A 16,124-nucleotide genomic window follows, 5' to 3' on the forward strand; every position below is an offset into this window, starting at 1 on the left:
AAAACCCCCAAAAAACAAAACCATCACAATTAAATATAAACTATCCCACTTCACTTTTTTTTTTACTATATAACATTCATCCTTTTCCTCGTCATAACAAATATTTTATAATAATAATCACAATCCATCTATACAGTTCTGTGATGACTTGTTGCAGTGTACTTAACCATGTTTTTTGTTAGATAATCTTTTTGCTGTTTTAATTAATGCAGTTACATATAAAAGGCTTTTACTACGAAATGATTTTATCCCAATTTTTGGTAAATTTTTTATATTTGAGATTAACTCTCTAAAACATGCAGCTGAACATATGAATCCAAATGAGGATATTTGTATATTTTTAAGATTACATGGCTTGCTCCCAGAATTCAACCTACTTACAGATCATTGGTAGTGCATAAAAAAAAAATCTCAATCTCTTAATTTCTCTCTCCCTCTCCCTCTTTCTCTCCCCCTCTCTCTTTCTCTCTCTCCCTCTCTCTTTTTCCCTCTTTCTCTCCCTCTCTCCCTCTCTTTCTCCCTCTCCCTTTCTTCTTCCCTCTTTCTCTCCTTCTCTTTCTCCCTCTCTCTCTCTCCCTCTCCCTATTCCTTTCTCCCTCCCCCCCCCATCTGTCTGTCTGCTTACCTGTCTAACTTAGTGTTTTATGGATAACTGTATCTGTCTGTTTAAAGCCATCCATAGCTGCCTTTGGGGATGAGTAGTCAATAAAAATGTTTAAACTCCTTGAATGGCAAAACAAAACAACAAAAAAACAAAATAAAACCCCTTTCCATGTGTATGTGTAAGGATGCATTAATAAGAAATGACATTTAATATTTTTTTCTAACTGCCTCCTCAGGTGCCTGGAGAATTACAAATGCTATAGAAAAATGAAAGAAGAAATTTGCTCTCGGCTCAGGAGAATGGAGACAGATCTCAGACAGTCCATATCCCCGTTGCCCAGGTCTTACAAAGAAGCCTTAGCGCGCCTGGAGCAGAGCAAGGTAACTGCCAGTTTGTGGATAGTCCGTGTCAGGACCCAGGAGGACAAACATGTGGCATCAGCATGGGGCACAGCTTAGCTATAACCCATGGGAGTCTTCAAACACCCGTCAGAGTGTCCCGACCAGAGGCTGATGTGGGAAGATGATCTGATGCTTTCAATTAGTCAGATCCACAGTGCAGTCCCCTCAGCATCCCCCTGCCCAGCACCCTGCCCTGTGGACCGCCTTTCTAAACGTTCCCTTTCCTGATGTTTTAGTTATGCTACTGGATCCATGACAGAACAGTCACTGCATTGTCCAGTTGAGATCATTTCCCGTACCATTGCTAAGTTATTTATTTATTTGGGACAGAGTCTCCTGTACCCCAGGTGTCTCCTGACTCCACTCTTCACTCTCATGGGGTCACAGGCATGAACCTACATGCCTGGTTTTACTTTAGGGTTTTTTTTGGTTTATTTTTGTGCACATAGTAGAGAAGCACTCTACAACTTGAAAACATCCCCAGCTTGTAGAACAACTTTGATTTTTGCTTATTTTCATCTGTTAGAATTCGTGGTGCTATGCTGCTATGCTTTGTGATTCCTGTTCTTTTCTTTTTAAGATTTATGTATTATTTTATGTGAGTACACTGTAGCTGTCCTCAGATACACCAGAAGAGGGCATCAGATCCCATTACAGATGGTTGTGAGCCACCGTGTGGTTGCTGGGAATTGAACTCAGGACCTCTAGAAGAGCAGTCAGCACTCTTAACCACTAAGCCATTTCTTCAGCCCCGATTTGGGTTTCTTAGATACTTATTTATTTATTTATTTATATTTATTTTTGACCAGAATTGTGCCATGGTGCTGATCATAAACTTGCGATTACTCTGCCTTTGCTTTCTGAATGCTGGGTCTACAAGTGGGAGTCATCGCTTCTGGCTTGTCATTGTGATTTAGACTAGGCCATTCATCTACAGAAAAGAAAATAAGCAAACCAATAAAGAACTCCTAAATATTGCATTGCTGGCTGATATAGTAAACACTGTGTAAATGACCTTGCAAAATATTTACCTTTGAGAATCTTTTCTAACTCAGAAAAGTTTGCTTTTGGGTTATAAGTTCCCCACCCCTCTCCACACTCACCCCACATTCCTGCAGAATGTAATACGTAAATCATTCTCTCCCTGGCCCTAAGTGATTTTCAAAGGAGGTGGATCCAGTCATAGTTGAAGAATATTAAAATCATTAACTGGCCGGCATGGTGCCACACACCCTTTAACATAAGTGCTCAGGAAGCAGAGGCAGGAGGATCTCAAGACCAGCCAGGACTACCTCCTGAGACATAACACTTAAAAAGAAAAATCTTAACTGTGCCAGTCTTCAGAGCAACATTTCAGAAAAAGATTATAGACCTTGGCCGTTCCTATTACTTTCTCTTATAAGGCGCTAACATCAAATCTCCTGTCGACCAAAGAAGACTTAGTGAAACTCCGTCAGCTCCTCAGTCACCTGAGACGCAGGTGCACAGAAAATGATGTCACGTGTGTGCTTGGAGTGGCCTCTGTTCTGTGGGAGAAGTGGCTGAGTTTGCTGGAAGCCGCCAGAGAGTGGCATCAGTGGAGTGGAGAGCTGAAGAGAGAGTGGAAGTTCATCATTGAGGAGGTGAGTCCTTTACTTCCAAGGGGCAAACACTGAAAGCTCACAGTGAGAGGCCGGCACCTCTTGGTCTTTCATTTGTATGCCAAGTAGACACGACCTGTGAACATCTGTCCAGGTCAGGCTTGCAAAAAGCCTCTGAGAAATTCTTCAGCTTCTCACATAACAGTGGCGCTTTTTTAGGTATCCTATAGATACCTGGAGCCTGTGCGGTTCCTCCATCTTTACATGGTTCTAGGGATCAAACCCAGGTGTCCGGGCTTGCACAGCAAGCACCTTTAGCCACTAAGCCAGCTTGTCAGCCCTCAGATAATTCTGACTAAAGAAGTTACTACTTGCCGGGCGAAGCTTTAAAATCCTCATTGTGAAGATAAGTTCATCCTTTAAAAATAACTGCCTCTGCATTCATTACAGTAAAGGTTAGAACTGAGTAATATGCATGATAACTAACTAATTGGAAATCAGCTCCAATTATTAAGGAATAATAGAATTATGGAAATTAGTTATGGTTTTCAAGTGTGGGCTTAAAAATACGAAATTCTATGCTTTCTTGAAGAAGACCTCTCTGACATCTCTCAGTCCCAGGTGACATGGTTTAGGACTGGCGTGTTACATGTATTAAGAAAGGAAATGAAAAATCAGAGGAGATCATAGTATTTGCTAATCTTTCCATAGTGCCATGGATAAACGAGGTACAGAACAGAACACGAGTTGAAAATTCTCTTTTTTTTTTTTTTCATTTCAAAATTTCTGGTGAATTTTCTGAGGATGGAAATGTCATGAGTCTGAATTTAATTGGTGGGGAGATCACCCACAGTCAACACTATCCCATTAACCTGCTTAGAACTTAATATTTTTAAAATCAGTGTCATTTCAGCAGTGCTGATGGGGCTTAATCAGTGAACAGTCTCTTGGAAGTTCAAACTCTAAGAAACTGTCAATTATTTGGGCTGCTAGCAAGAGTCCCCACCTGTCCACAATGACACCAATCCTGGAGTCCCTACCCTGTGCCGAGAAACCAGTTCAGACACGTGCCTCTGGGCCCTTGCCTTGGCCTTAGGAAGTTTACTCCCTTTACCATTTGATACTGAGGGAAACTGAAGCTCTGATTAATATTCTTCTTTTCTAAGTAGTGGCCCAAGAGCCCCAACTACAGACTGACTGTGTGGCAAGCCCCTGTGGGTCAGTGAATGCATACTAAGGGGTCTCTCTTACAATTATTACCTGGCGGCCCAGCTGTACCTTGTACCTAATGGGCACTCAGTAGGTGCTTGTTGGGGGAGAGTGCTTGTTCAGATCCAAACCTTGGCTGATTCCAAGCTTTTACTGTTTTACCACACTGCTATTTTGTAGCCATTTAAAGTCATATCATATTAATGTTAATCTTACTCGTTTAATTCTTTCTAATTACTCAAGCAAACATTAGACCAGAGTCTAGTCAAAATAATGTTTTTAGATAAAGCTTCCTGAAGCCCAGGCTCACCATAAACTAACTATGCCACTTCTGATCTTTCTGCCTCTACCTCCCAAGCATTCGGATTACAGATATGTGTTACCATACTTAAAGCCAGGGTTTTGTGCGTGGGGCAAGCATTCCTACCAACTGCTCTATTGCCAGCCCAACAACTGTTTTTTTTTTTTCCCCAAAGGCCAGTACAAATAAAAACATGTAATAACAGTAATACAGCTATTGAAGTGAGCACTCACAGTGTACCTGGCTTAGCTCTTGCATCTATGTAAATGGAAGCCTCAGCCAGGCTGCCAAGCCATCGACATGGGGGCAGCTATCTATGCTCTTTGCTAGAAGCCATGGCTGTTTTGCCTGGGGAGTGTTGGGATTTCCTCCTGGAAGGAAGAGGTGGTGCGACTGTTGACATTCCTGCCTGGAAGAAACCAGTGGAGACAGGGTCATTTAACCCACACTAGGAGTATCCAGGCACTCCTCTCTGTGGTTTTCTGCCCTAACTGCCTGTGACCTCAGGGTCTAGGGGAGGAGCTAGAGTGTGTAGACTGGGAAGACTAGGGGAAGGGGCTCCATCTACGTGGTGATCCTGAAGCCGTCCTCCAAGCAGGGTGAAGACTTTCCAGCATGGGTTGCTTTGGGGTCAGCCAGGTTCCTGTTAGTAATCTTTCACACAAGCCCTGTAAGTAGGGCCAGTAAACTCACTGAGTCCCCGGGGCAAACTCCTGAGGAACCATACTTTGATTTGTTATCAGGACCTCAGGAGGAAGGGGTTTTCCTTGGAGCTTGGTGGAGGCAGGGTACATGTTTACACGCCCCACTCCAGAGAAAGAGTTTTAGCAGTAATACATGAAGTCAATGGGAACTCAATAATATTGAGCCACTTGCCCAAGTTTACAGGTGACAAAAGAGGATTGAAGCTTTTACAGGTTGTGTTTAATCACTAAGCGACTAGGTTAAGGGATATCTGTGTATGTCGGTTGGTGTATGATTGTGTAGGCTATGTGTGTCGGTATGGATGTGTATGTTACTAGAGAGCAAACCAAGAGTTCTGTGCATGCTAGGAAAGCATCCTGCCACTGAACTGCATCCCAGGCCTGTTGTATGATCTTACCGCAGCTTTAAAAATGGTACCATTCCTGTATCTCCATAAGACGTAGCCATGCAAGATCCCACTGGTACTGCTGCGCCTTTGTGTCACTGTGACACAATACTTTGACAAAAGCAATTTAAGGGAGGAAAGGTTGATTTGGGCTCAGGGTGCACAAGTACAGTCTGTCATGGCTCCTGGTGGCACGAACTTAAGGCAGGTGATGCCATCACATTAGTCATGAAGAGGACAGTGATGAATGCTGGCACTCATCTAGATCCAAGACCCCAGCCCAGGGCATAGTGCTACATGCTTAGCGTGGGACTTCCCACCTCCATTAACTAATGTAATCTAGATAAACCCTCATAGGCATGTCCAGAAGCTTGTCTCTGATGCTTCTAGATCCGGTCAAGTAGACAGTCAATGTTAACTATACAATAACTGACCAATAAAGAGCGTCTGTTTTAAACTATTGTAATACAGCCATTCACTATCTTTATGGAATAAACAACTTGAGTAGGTAGATTTTTTTTTTAAACTTAAATGTTCCTCTTATACATTTTCAAATTAAAACTCAAATTTACCTTTTGATTTGACTTTTTCTCTTTCAACACCTTTTTTTTTTTTTTAAGGCAGAATGTACTTGATATCGTTATTGATGTCCCAGTTAGCTCCAGCTGCCCACTTTACACAGCCTGGTCATTTTCAGATCAGATCGGGCTGTGGTGATGTCTGTAAGGGATTGTCTCCACTGGTAATTGATGAGGGAGGGCCTAGCCCAGCCTGCTGAGGCCCCTGGCTGTGTCAGCTAGCTGGAGCATGAGCTTCGGAGTGAGCCAGAGAGTGCATGAGGAGGCAGCTTAGTTTCTTGCCCTGACTTCCTTCAGTGATGAACTGTAGTCCTAGACTAGATGTGTAAGACAAAGCAAACCCTTCCCTTTCCCAGGTTGGTTTTGGTCAGAGAGTTTTTGTCACAGCAGCAGAAAGGAAGCTAGAACAACTGACTTTTAGAATAACGGTTTATGCTTTAGGGGTCTTGATGCAATGGGGCATCAAGTGCTGGAGCAACGTGATTTCTTTAGAAATAACTGGAGATGGGAATCTGGCTTCGTTTCATACTGTTGGGTCCCAATGCTGGTTCCTCATTCATTCCTGTTTCTTCAGGTCCCAAGACTTTCATTCTCCTTTACTGTATTAGTACCTGTGCGTGTGTGTGTGTGTGTGTGTGTGTGTGTGTGTGTGTATGTGTGTGTGTGCGTGTGTGTGTATGTGTGTATATGCGTGTGTGTATGTGCGCGTGCATGTGCGCGTGTATGTGTATGTGCATGTGTGTGTATGTGTGTATGTGCGCATGTATGCATGTGTATGTGTGTGTATGTGTATGTGCGTGTGTGTGTGTGTGCATGTGTGTGTGTATGTGCATGTGTGTGTATGTGCACGTGCATGTGTGTGCGTGTGTGTATGTGTATGTATGTGTCTGTATGTGCGTGTGCATGCGTGTGTGTGTGCATGTGTGTGCATGTGCATGTGTGTGCATGTGTGTGTATGTGCACGTGAATGTGTGTGTTTGTGTGTGTGTGTGTGTGTGTTACTATGGTTCTTTGTCCTCTTCACCTCTATGATGAACCTTAAATTTTACAAAGAGTTTTATTAGGATTTTATGTCCAAGGAATGTCATCAGAGGGTGCAGAGACCTTTCCAAGGGCAAGAGCCAGTACCTATTATTCTGTTTTCCTGGCACGGGGACTTTCTTTATCAATTCAGCATGAAGTTTGCTAAGTTTTGATTAATGCATATAGTCACATGGCTACCAACAAAATAAAAATGTAGCACATTTCCATCATCACTGAACATTTCCCCATGCCCTTGGTATTCATTTTTATCCCCAAGCAAGATGCCATTGGATGGCTGGATGCCCGTAGCCCATTCACACTTTGAGCGTTTGCTTGCCTGGCTGCCAGCAGACCCATTCTCGTTGCCTGGCTGCCTATATGACTGATCTCTCTGGTTTCCATCTCAGTCCCAGGCTTATAGCAACATTGCAGCTGAGAGTGGGCTCGCCAGCAGGGGGTTGGTTTTGGAAAGTGATGCCAGGTGGGAGGAAGGAGACCGGAATGGAAAATGCCTGCGAAGCTTTGGGGTCATCCATTTGTTCATTGGTGGCTATTGCATCTTGTGACCAACCCTCCCTCCCCTCTCATTCTGGATTACAGACAAGACTCATTTAGAAATCTTGGCTCTACCACTAGTGTCCTGTCTGAGTTGCATTTCCTTTATTAGCATAATGCTTTTAAGCAGTAAGGAGTGAAATGGTCTATCCCATTCTCTAGTCCAGGTGTAGCGGTCTGTCTAGGAACCAGGATTTCCAGTTGGGCCATGGTTTGAGATGGTGGGAAGCACATACTCCGTAGATGAGTTTCTTAGGGAGGGGACGGTCTCCTGCACGAGGGACCCCACTTTCTCATGGAGTCCAAGACAGAACAGCAGATACCACATTCTGTTCCTGATGCTTTAGGTCATTCCCCCACCCCTACCCCTAGGAAACATTAGAAGCATTGTTGATAATGGATTTGAACAGTAGTCTTAAGTGCAACATACAATACTTCCACAATGCAAGAAACCCCATCCCGTGACATCTCTCTTTGTTGGCCATTAAAAGATTGACCAACTTGACCTACACATTGGTGAAGAAGTATGCCTCAGGCTTTGGGGACTCTGGGAGCTCATAATAATTGATATTGGGGCTCTTGCATCTTCCTTCATAGGTTTTACTTCTCACCCTCTGGTACAGCCAGGGCCTTGCTCACCATGTCCATCAGCCTGATAACATAAGTGCAGTTATCTGGTGTGGTATTTTGTAGTGGCAAGATGGGCCACTGTTTGAACATAGAATTAGGAGGGCAGAATGATATAAATGAGTCTTGTAGCTAAAGGGGATGGACACAAGGCTTGGGGTGGGGAGCAAAGAACTACCTTATTCAGGAGCCTTTGAGGCTGTCTGCCAAGTCTTTGTTCTGAGTCCAAGCTGGTGGAATTCCTAGTTTCTAGGTAGATGTTGTAATAAGTTACGTATTTCTACGTTTTTTACATGCCAGTGGTTGATAAACACAGCTGGTTCAGTAATCCCAGCGGCTCTCCCTTTGGAAAGCGTCAGGTTCATAACGAATTGCCAGGCTTGGTTTTACAGCATGATGTAGACATTCAAAGTGAAACCAAAGAGACTTGTAGGAAATTTTCCACATCCAGCAGTAGCCCAGCCTGTTGTGGTGGGGCGATTCCAGCCACCTCATGTAGATCTCGTGGGGACATGGTTCAAACCAACAGAAGCCTCAAAGGGAAATAAATCACTCTAGTCAATAGTGTTTCCCTAGCCCATTCTCAATAGCATTTCCTCATCGGAATCACACAGCTACGTGGGCAGTAGCTGGGAGCTACAGGATCCTTGATTGTAGAGGACTCATGTTCCCAGCGGTATTGAGCGAATAATGACTTAGAAGCAGAATAGGCATTAGGAACACTTTAAAAAGAGGATATACAAAAACCACGCTTGCCAGGTAGATTTCAGATCTCAAAATCTTTGTTCTTTCTCTTTGTTGTCATTCATTCAATTAGATTGAGCGAGAAGCAATAATTTTAGAGAATCTTCAGGAGGACCTTCCAGAAATTTCCAAAACAAAGGACGCAGCTCCCACAGAGGAACTCTGTCAGCTGTTGGATTCTCTACGCCAGCATGAGGAGATCGTGGAGAAGCAGCAGCAGCTGCTGGCCCTGCTTCTACAGCGTGTAAGGATTGTCCAGAACATTCCTGAAGGCACTGAGACTGGGGAAACCATCCCGGCACTTCAGGAGATTAAGTCTATGCAAGAACGGTGCGACAGGTGAGGTTTATAAAGAGATTGATTATTAAGGGACTGATCTGATGGCTTCTGTTCAGAGTTTAAAAGAAAAAGTAGATAACAGCAAATGCTACAACAGAATCAGCGCCAGCCGATGGGTACATCCAAGGGGGCGGAAGAGGTGAATGATTATAATGGAGAGAGACACATTTTCTATCTTGATATTACTGTGTGAATAGCTTGCAGACTTTCCCCTTCAAATGTGTATTGTTTTGCATTTTAGTAATACCTATTGGCTGCAGGAAATTTCGATTGTGGGAGGATTATAAAGAGTAATGTGAAAGTCTACTTTAATTTCACCTTGCAGCAGAAAACACAATCACCTTTCCCTTGCTTCTCACTGTGATCATTGACATTATAGTGCCTGACACTGTACTGTATTCTGTGGAGTCGTTGATCAGCAGATAATTTTTGTCTCCTGTGCCATTGAATGTTAACTTAAAAACATACCTGTATAATGTATATGTGTGTGTGTGTGTTGATATGCTATAATGCATTTAAGCAAACCCCTTTAAAGGTCCTTTAAGTTCCACCTAATTCCATTGTGTTTATTATAAAAGCCACAACAGTGGGTTTGCGTGCGGCAGGAGGAAAGCAGCAGTTTCTTCTTCACTCTTGGTCACTCAACAGTTCCATCCAATGGTGAGGGTCTTTTTTTAACGCCACAAGCATCGAGCATTTCTCTGCTGACATCCACATGAGTCTCTGCAGTTCTGATGTGATGTACCTGCCCCAGATTCCACACTTGGAACATTCCATTCCTTTCACAAAGCTTCCCTGCTTCCAGTGCCAACCACAAGTTGTGGGATGTCACCCTTGCTTTTGACTGTCTCGCTACTGGAACTTCCTCCAGAACCTTCCTGAGTGGCTCACAGAACTCAGGGAAATACTTAGGTTTGCTGATCCATCAATGGAAGATGTAATAAGGGATACAAATGAAGAACAATGTGGAAGGATGGGTGGGTCAAGGGATGTGAGAATGGGACAGCTTCCCTGTTCGCCACAGCATACGACCCTGTGGGTAGTTCTCTGGTTTAGCAATCTGGGCACTCTGACCTTATTTGTTTCCATGCTTCTGGAGGCTACAATGACCAATTAAGCAAACATGGTCAACTCAGTCTTCAGTCCGTCTTCCCTCTCTAGGGATCAGGAGGGCAGCGGTAGGAGGGTGGTGCACATAGTCTCAGCCCTCCAGTCATGTGGATAACTCTAACCTGGGGTGCCTTTCCTGGAGTCCACCAAGAGACTCTTAGTGCAAGAGCTCTGTCTCAGGAATGAGGCCTAAGGTCAAGTATGAGAACAGACTTTCGCCCAGATGTGGTGACACATATCTATAACCTATAAACCCCAGCATTTATGGGGTAGAAAGAACAGGATCCCAGTAAGTTCAAGGCTAGTCGGGGCTACATAGTTTCAAAAAGAAAAAAATCAAACAAGTGATTTTGTTGTATTCCTTTCTGTAAGGAAATCAAGAAGAGCCCCATCTCAGACCTGGAGACCAAGTATAGATTTCTATTGTCTTATCACATGACAGATACTAAATAGTTCTCAGCAAAGACCCCACCACAACACACACAGCTGCCTCTTCAGGAAGTGGGTCAGCTGAAGAGAAGCGAGCCACCCATGACTGATGACACGTATCACGTCATCTGGGATCTGGGATCATGTGGGACAAATGGAAGCTAGAGATGGTAGCTGGGATGTGCAGAGAGGATCCTTGGGGGTGAGAGTTTTGGGGACACTGTTGATGGACTGTATTTGATGTATATTTGCCAGTAAATCAGTAAAACCTGGTACTTTTCTCCTAGGGAAGAAAACGTTCCTTATGAGTTCTGTTTTGATGTCATTTCAGGCTTCTTCAGGCAGTTCAAAAGAATAAGGACCCCATCCAGGTGGAACTCCAGGCACGGCATTCTTTCATAAAGGAGATAAAAGATGTGAAGTGTTTATTTGAGCAGATCTCAACTTCTTTCCCAAACTTGGCATGGGAAGGCCATCCAGGAAGGGCAGAACAGTTTGAGGTAAGCAAGAGGGATGAGTTAACATAAGTGGCTGAGACTGGCCCATGATCTTCTGTTGGAGTCCTATGGAGAGATAACTCATTAGCTAGGGTTGGAGCGGTGGTCCAGGGAGACTGGACAGGCAGCACACTGGGTGCAGAGTCAGGGGAGGACGGGCATGACTAGGAAATGGAGGGGAATTGAAGCTGTGCTGGGTGTCAGGTCACTCTGAACTTCGCAGCCCTGTCTTTAACCATGCTTCCAGCGTGTTTGGGGATCAGAGGCCTCGGCCCACAGATGAGAAATATGCTTCTTTTGTTTGGATGGCATCTCAGCTCTGAGAGATGGCACGTGCACATGGGGGATCATTCTGAGAGCTCCTTTCCTCAGAGTCACCTTTCATCCCTATTCTTAGTCCGAAAATGACTTTGGGAACTTTTAAAACATTTTTTTTAATTTAATTTTTAAAGATGTACTTATTTTAATAGTTATGTATATGAGTGTTTTGCTCAAATGTATGCATGTATGGGCACCACATGTGTACCTGGTACCCATGGCTGCCAGAAGAGATGGTTGAATGCCCTGGAGCTGGAGTAATGGGTGGCTGTGAACCAAATTCAGCTCCTCTACAACAGGAACAAGGGCTGTTTACTGTTGATCCATCTCTCAGCCCTTTTTTATTTTTTTATGGCCATGTGTGTGTGCTTGCTTCTTGGAGCTCCTGGAACCAGAGTTACGTTTGGTTGTGAGCTGCCATGTGAGTGCTAGAAAGTGAACCTATGCCCTCTCTAAGAGCAGCCAGTGCTCATAACCACCTGTCCTGACTATGGGGATTTCATGCAAAGTCTCATACCCTTGTTAACCACACAGCCCTTGATTATAGTGCTGAAAAGGGAAGCCTGCTGTCACCCTCAAAGGTTTTCTCTGTCCGGCAGTGGTGGTGCACGCCTTTAGTCCCAGTACTTGGGAGGCAGAGACAGGCAGATTTCTGAGTTTGAGGCCAGCCCGGTCTCCAGAGTGAGTTCCAGGACAGCCAGGGCTATACAGCGAAACCCTGTCTCAAAAAATCAAAACAAAACAAAACAAACAAAAAAATTTTTCTCTGTGGAGAAGCCATTGTCTCAGTCAGTACCTGTGGATGAAGGCCTGGGTAGGAAGAACCCACCGCCCCACCGGTAACTACACCACATTGTCCTTTGACTTTCCCTCTTTAGGCATGTCAGTCAGGATGGAGGATAGAGACCAGGAGCAGGGTGCTTCGTCATGGGGTTGAGACTGGGAACTGTTCTCAGGGCTGGGACTCAGAGCTGCTCAATGGTCACTAGAGAGCTAAAGGACACAAAGGCCTAGAAAAGTCAATAAGTAGGTTTTCCACTCAATCTTTGGGAAGCTTTCCCAAACAGATGAGTTTCTCCTTTATAATTGCTGCAGGAGAACAAAGATCAGATTCTGTTTCTAGGCCACAGCCAATGGGCCATTTGTTCAGTGTGCTTTTATCTCCTGAAACCTACATTCTTTACCAGGAACTGGAACCCTCCCTTTTGAAAGGAGTGGGGCTCTGCCTGGCTGTCTAATTACATGAAACAGACACTTTTGCTTCAAGCATTGGGGCTCCTGGTGGCCTTGACTCATTATGATGATAATATAGGAAGAAGTAGAAATAGCAACAAGTTAATAACAACACGGAAAAACCTTTGAAACTTCTGGACACTTGTTACTTTTTAGCTGCTTGGAGGCTACTGAGAGCCAGTGAATCCTACAGGCACTGCAGAAGCAGAGGCTGTTCTGATGTCCTTCTGGCACAAGAGTCTGACACTACGAAGAGCTATCAAGTTCCATTCTTACAAATTAGAAAGCATCGCCTGACTAAACCCCCCTATCTCTAGGGCTTAATCTGCTTGTATCAATACAGAGGTTTTGTCATGTAAAGCTGGCTTGTTTAAATTGAGAGGACCCTGGAAATCTGCTTTCACTTTTCTTTAAGGCTAAACTTTTTCCCAGGTCCTGTAAGTATTGAGACTCTGTTGATGGTTTTAGGAGCTGCGGAGCATTCTTCAGAAAGGCAAGCTGACTTTCCAGAGCATTATGGAAAAACTGCGAATCAAGTATTCCGAGATGTACAGCATAGTCCCTGCAGAGATCGAATCCCAGGTGGAAGAATGCAAGAGTGCCCTAGAAGATGCCGAGGAGAAGGTAGTGAGGGTGTATGTGTGTGTGTGTGTGTGTGTGTGTGTGTGTGTGTGTGTGTGTGTGCTGTTGTTGATTGGGATGGGTGAATGGAAATAAGAAAAAATCCTTTGATTGTCACTTTTAATTTCTCTGCTTTCAGCTCTGCCTGGTTTGATGGAGCTCATGTATAAGTAATGAGATAAAGGTACTAGGAATAAATTATGTAGGTAACAGCATTTCAGATCATCTGTCTATTTTTTTTCACCAGTTGTCTTAGTTTTCCCCCTTTACATTTTAATAGTTTGTATTATCTTTTACTTGACTTGCTATATTATTATTATTATTATTATTATTATTATTATTATTATTATTATCATTATTATTATTATGTTTTAAAATTACTATTCTAAAGATCCTTAAGAACTGGAGACATGTATAATATTTTGCTTTAAAAAATATTCCCCCCAAACAGTGAAAGAACAGCCCAGGTTAGTAGGAATATAGATTTCATTGCTCGCTTGATAACATTTCAGCATGTGGTGTCTGTTTAGTGGTGATGTGGATGGAGTTCTCACAAAGCATCGTGGGAAAACTTTTCACCTTAGCATGCAGGTCGGAAAAGAGGGTGTGTATTGTTGCATTGTGCTGGAAACCGGCACTCAGCAAGATAGTTTTATTAGGCATTTCAGACCATCGGGAGAAAACTATGTTAGGTACTCTGTCCACAGGAGAGTTTTATGTTTTGTCTTTAAAGCTTAGAATTCCCCATACCTTGATAAATAAAACAAACTGCTACCAGAAACATCACAGAGAAAAACAGAGCTTTCTATTAGCTACTGGGGGAGGTTGTTTTGCCTAGATGGTAGACGGATGATTACCTTTGTTTTTAGAGTGGCCTGAGAATAAAGTTGGTTATACTGTAAACAGCCAACTATATAGATATACAGTTTTCTATACAGATATACAGCCAGCTATATAGATTTTCTTATAAAATGGAGATGCATACAAGAATCAGATTTCAAATGTAGACACTAGTGCTGGTTTGACAGCTCACACCTGTTATGCCAGCATGCCAGAGGCTGAGGCAGGAGATTGCCAAGTGTTGAAGGCCTGCTTGGGTTGCAGGGTGAGACAAACAAAAGAAACAAACAAACCCCTCAGATACTAGCATGTGCCATTAACTAATCCCGTGGAGGATTTCTCAGAGCATGTGATTTGTATACTAGCATGTGCCATTAACTAATCCTGTGGAGGATTTCTCAGAACATGCGATTTGTATATAAACATGCATTCTCCTAGTATGTTAGGAGGGATATTTTGATTTAACAAACTAGCCTATTGGAACTTTGCTCAAGGATTGTTATTATTTCTTTTTTTGAGACTACCAAACATTTTGAGAGAATCTCGATGTTATTTTTATGACTTTATGTGAAAATCCCAACAAAGCAAGTTGATACTTTAGAAAAAGATAGTCTTTCATGTTTAAGGATGAAGTTTTCCGTTGCAAACTTGTATGTTTATGACAAATGGAATTGATTTTTATTGTGTCATGAGTCTCAAGGAAGTCCAAGGGTCCAGACCATAGCCACATACAGTACGTGTCTGTAATTCAGACGACTGCTTACCCCTGTATCGTCATCTTGCCTCGTGTGTCTAAATGGTAGTATGAATTTCAATCACTGTGTCACTGCCCATATCAGCAACCTCATTGTTTGATGCTGAATTAGATAGGCAAAAATTAATTAACTTTAAAAATGTATAGTATTAAAGTGAGAGCTTAGAGCCCAGAGAGATGTCTCAGTGGTTAAGAACACTTATTGCTATTGCAGAAAATCCTGGTCCATTCCCTAGGATCTACATGGTGGCTCATAATCATCTTTCTCTCCAGTTCCAAGGGATCTAATACTTTCCTCTGGCCTCCTCAGGCATCAGGCACCCACGTGGTATGCATACATACACAAAGCAAAATATTCTTCTTATACATAAAATAAAGCTAAAATATTAAATTGATATTTTAAAATAATGATCTTTATTATAGTATATGGTCTATGGTTAAAAATATAATATGAAGGTATCACTGGTTCACTGTATAACAAGAGCTTGCCACTGGGAACCAGAGGCTTCTAGGGTCAAGTTCTGCCAGCACGTTGGTGTGTGGGCTTGGCACTGAGTTAGCCATTAGCCTAGGTTTCAGCCTCTACAAATCTATCCTTATCTGCACTGGGGTAGTTTCTGCCTCAGCTTGTGTGTATAGTATTATGTGGATATCTTACGGCTACTTATCAACAGTAGTTTAAAAAATAAGAAAACACACTGGCCAAGTCTTTGGAAAAACAATATATTCAATACTCTTAATCTTTCCTAGCACAAGTTATTTTCTTAAGAAAATCATTTAGATTTAAAAAAAAAAAAAAGTGTTATGCTCCGTGGCCACAGATCTGGTTGCTAGGAAAACACACTAGAAATAGCAGAGATGAAGACAGGGCTCTCCATCCTTAAGAAGTAGTCTGAGGAGGTTTGACCTAGCTGGACAGGGTAATGGAGATTACATTTGTTTTAAGTTGGTCTAAGAATAAAGTTGATGTTGTTGAACAAAGAGCTCTGTAGAAGATTTTCTTATGAAGTTCAGGATGTCTAAGGAAGGCTTTTCTCTTGGAAATTCCTATTAATCATTTGATGCTTCAAAGAACCCCTCAGTGGTACTTCTGAATATAACATACATTTTATTTATTTGAATAAACTTACTTCTAGATTATATTGAAAAGGCCAGGGAACACAGCTGCCAACACAGACAGGCTAGTCTGCTTATCTAGCCTGTTATAATATAGTAACAGTATGGTTTTGGAGCCCCTTCCCACCCTATGTTAAATTATTTTCAAAAAGGTG

The 16,124-nt window shown here is 42.8% G+C and overlaps 1 protein-coding gene across 5 annotated transcripts in view; it reads left to right on the forward strand.

Moving 5' to 3' along the window:
- The window catches only part of Syne2 (spectrin repeat containing nuclear envelope protein 2), a 396,202-nt gene that overhangs the window by 248,903 nt on the left and 131,175 nt on the right, over window positions 1-16,124 (forward strand). For all 5 annotated transcript variants that reach the window (XM_031355750.1, XM_031355751.1, XM_031355749.1 and 2 more), the window contains 5 exons: window positions 840-984; window positions 2,409-2,627; window positions 8,786-9,051; window positions 10,922-11,090; window positions 13,107-13,262. In XM_031355750.1, the coding sequence (XP_031211610.1) occupies window positions 840-984; window positions 2,409-2,627; window positions 8,786-9,051; window positions 10,922-11,090; window positions 13,107-13,262 (955 nt within the window). The remainder of the gene's footprint in view (window positions 1-839; window positions 985-2,408; window positions 2,628-8,785; window positions 9,052-10,921; window positions 11,091-13,106; window positions 13,263-16,124) is intronic.

The sequence above is a fragment of the Mastomys coucha genome, unplaced genomic scaffold (genome assembly GCF_008632895.1).
Source record: "Mastomys coucha isolate ucsf_1 unplaced genomic scaffold, UCSF_Mcou_1 pScaffold6, whole genome shotgun sequence".
NCBI lineage: Eukaryota > Metazoa > Chordata > Mammalia > Rodentia > Muridae > Mastomys > Mastomys coucha.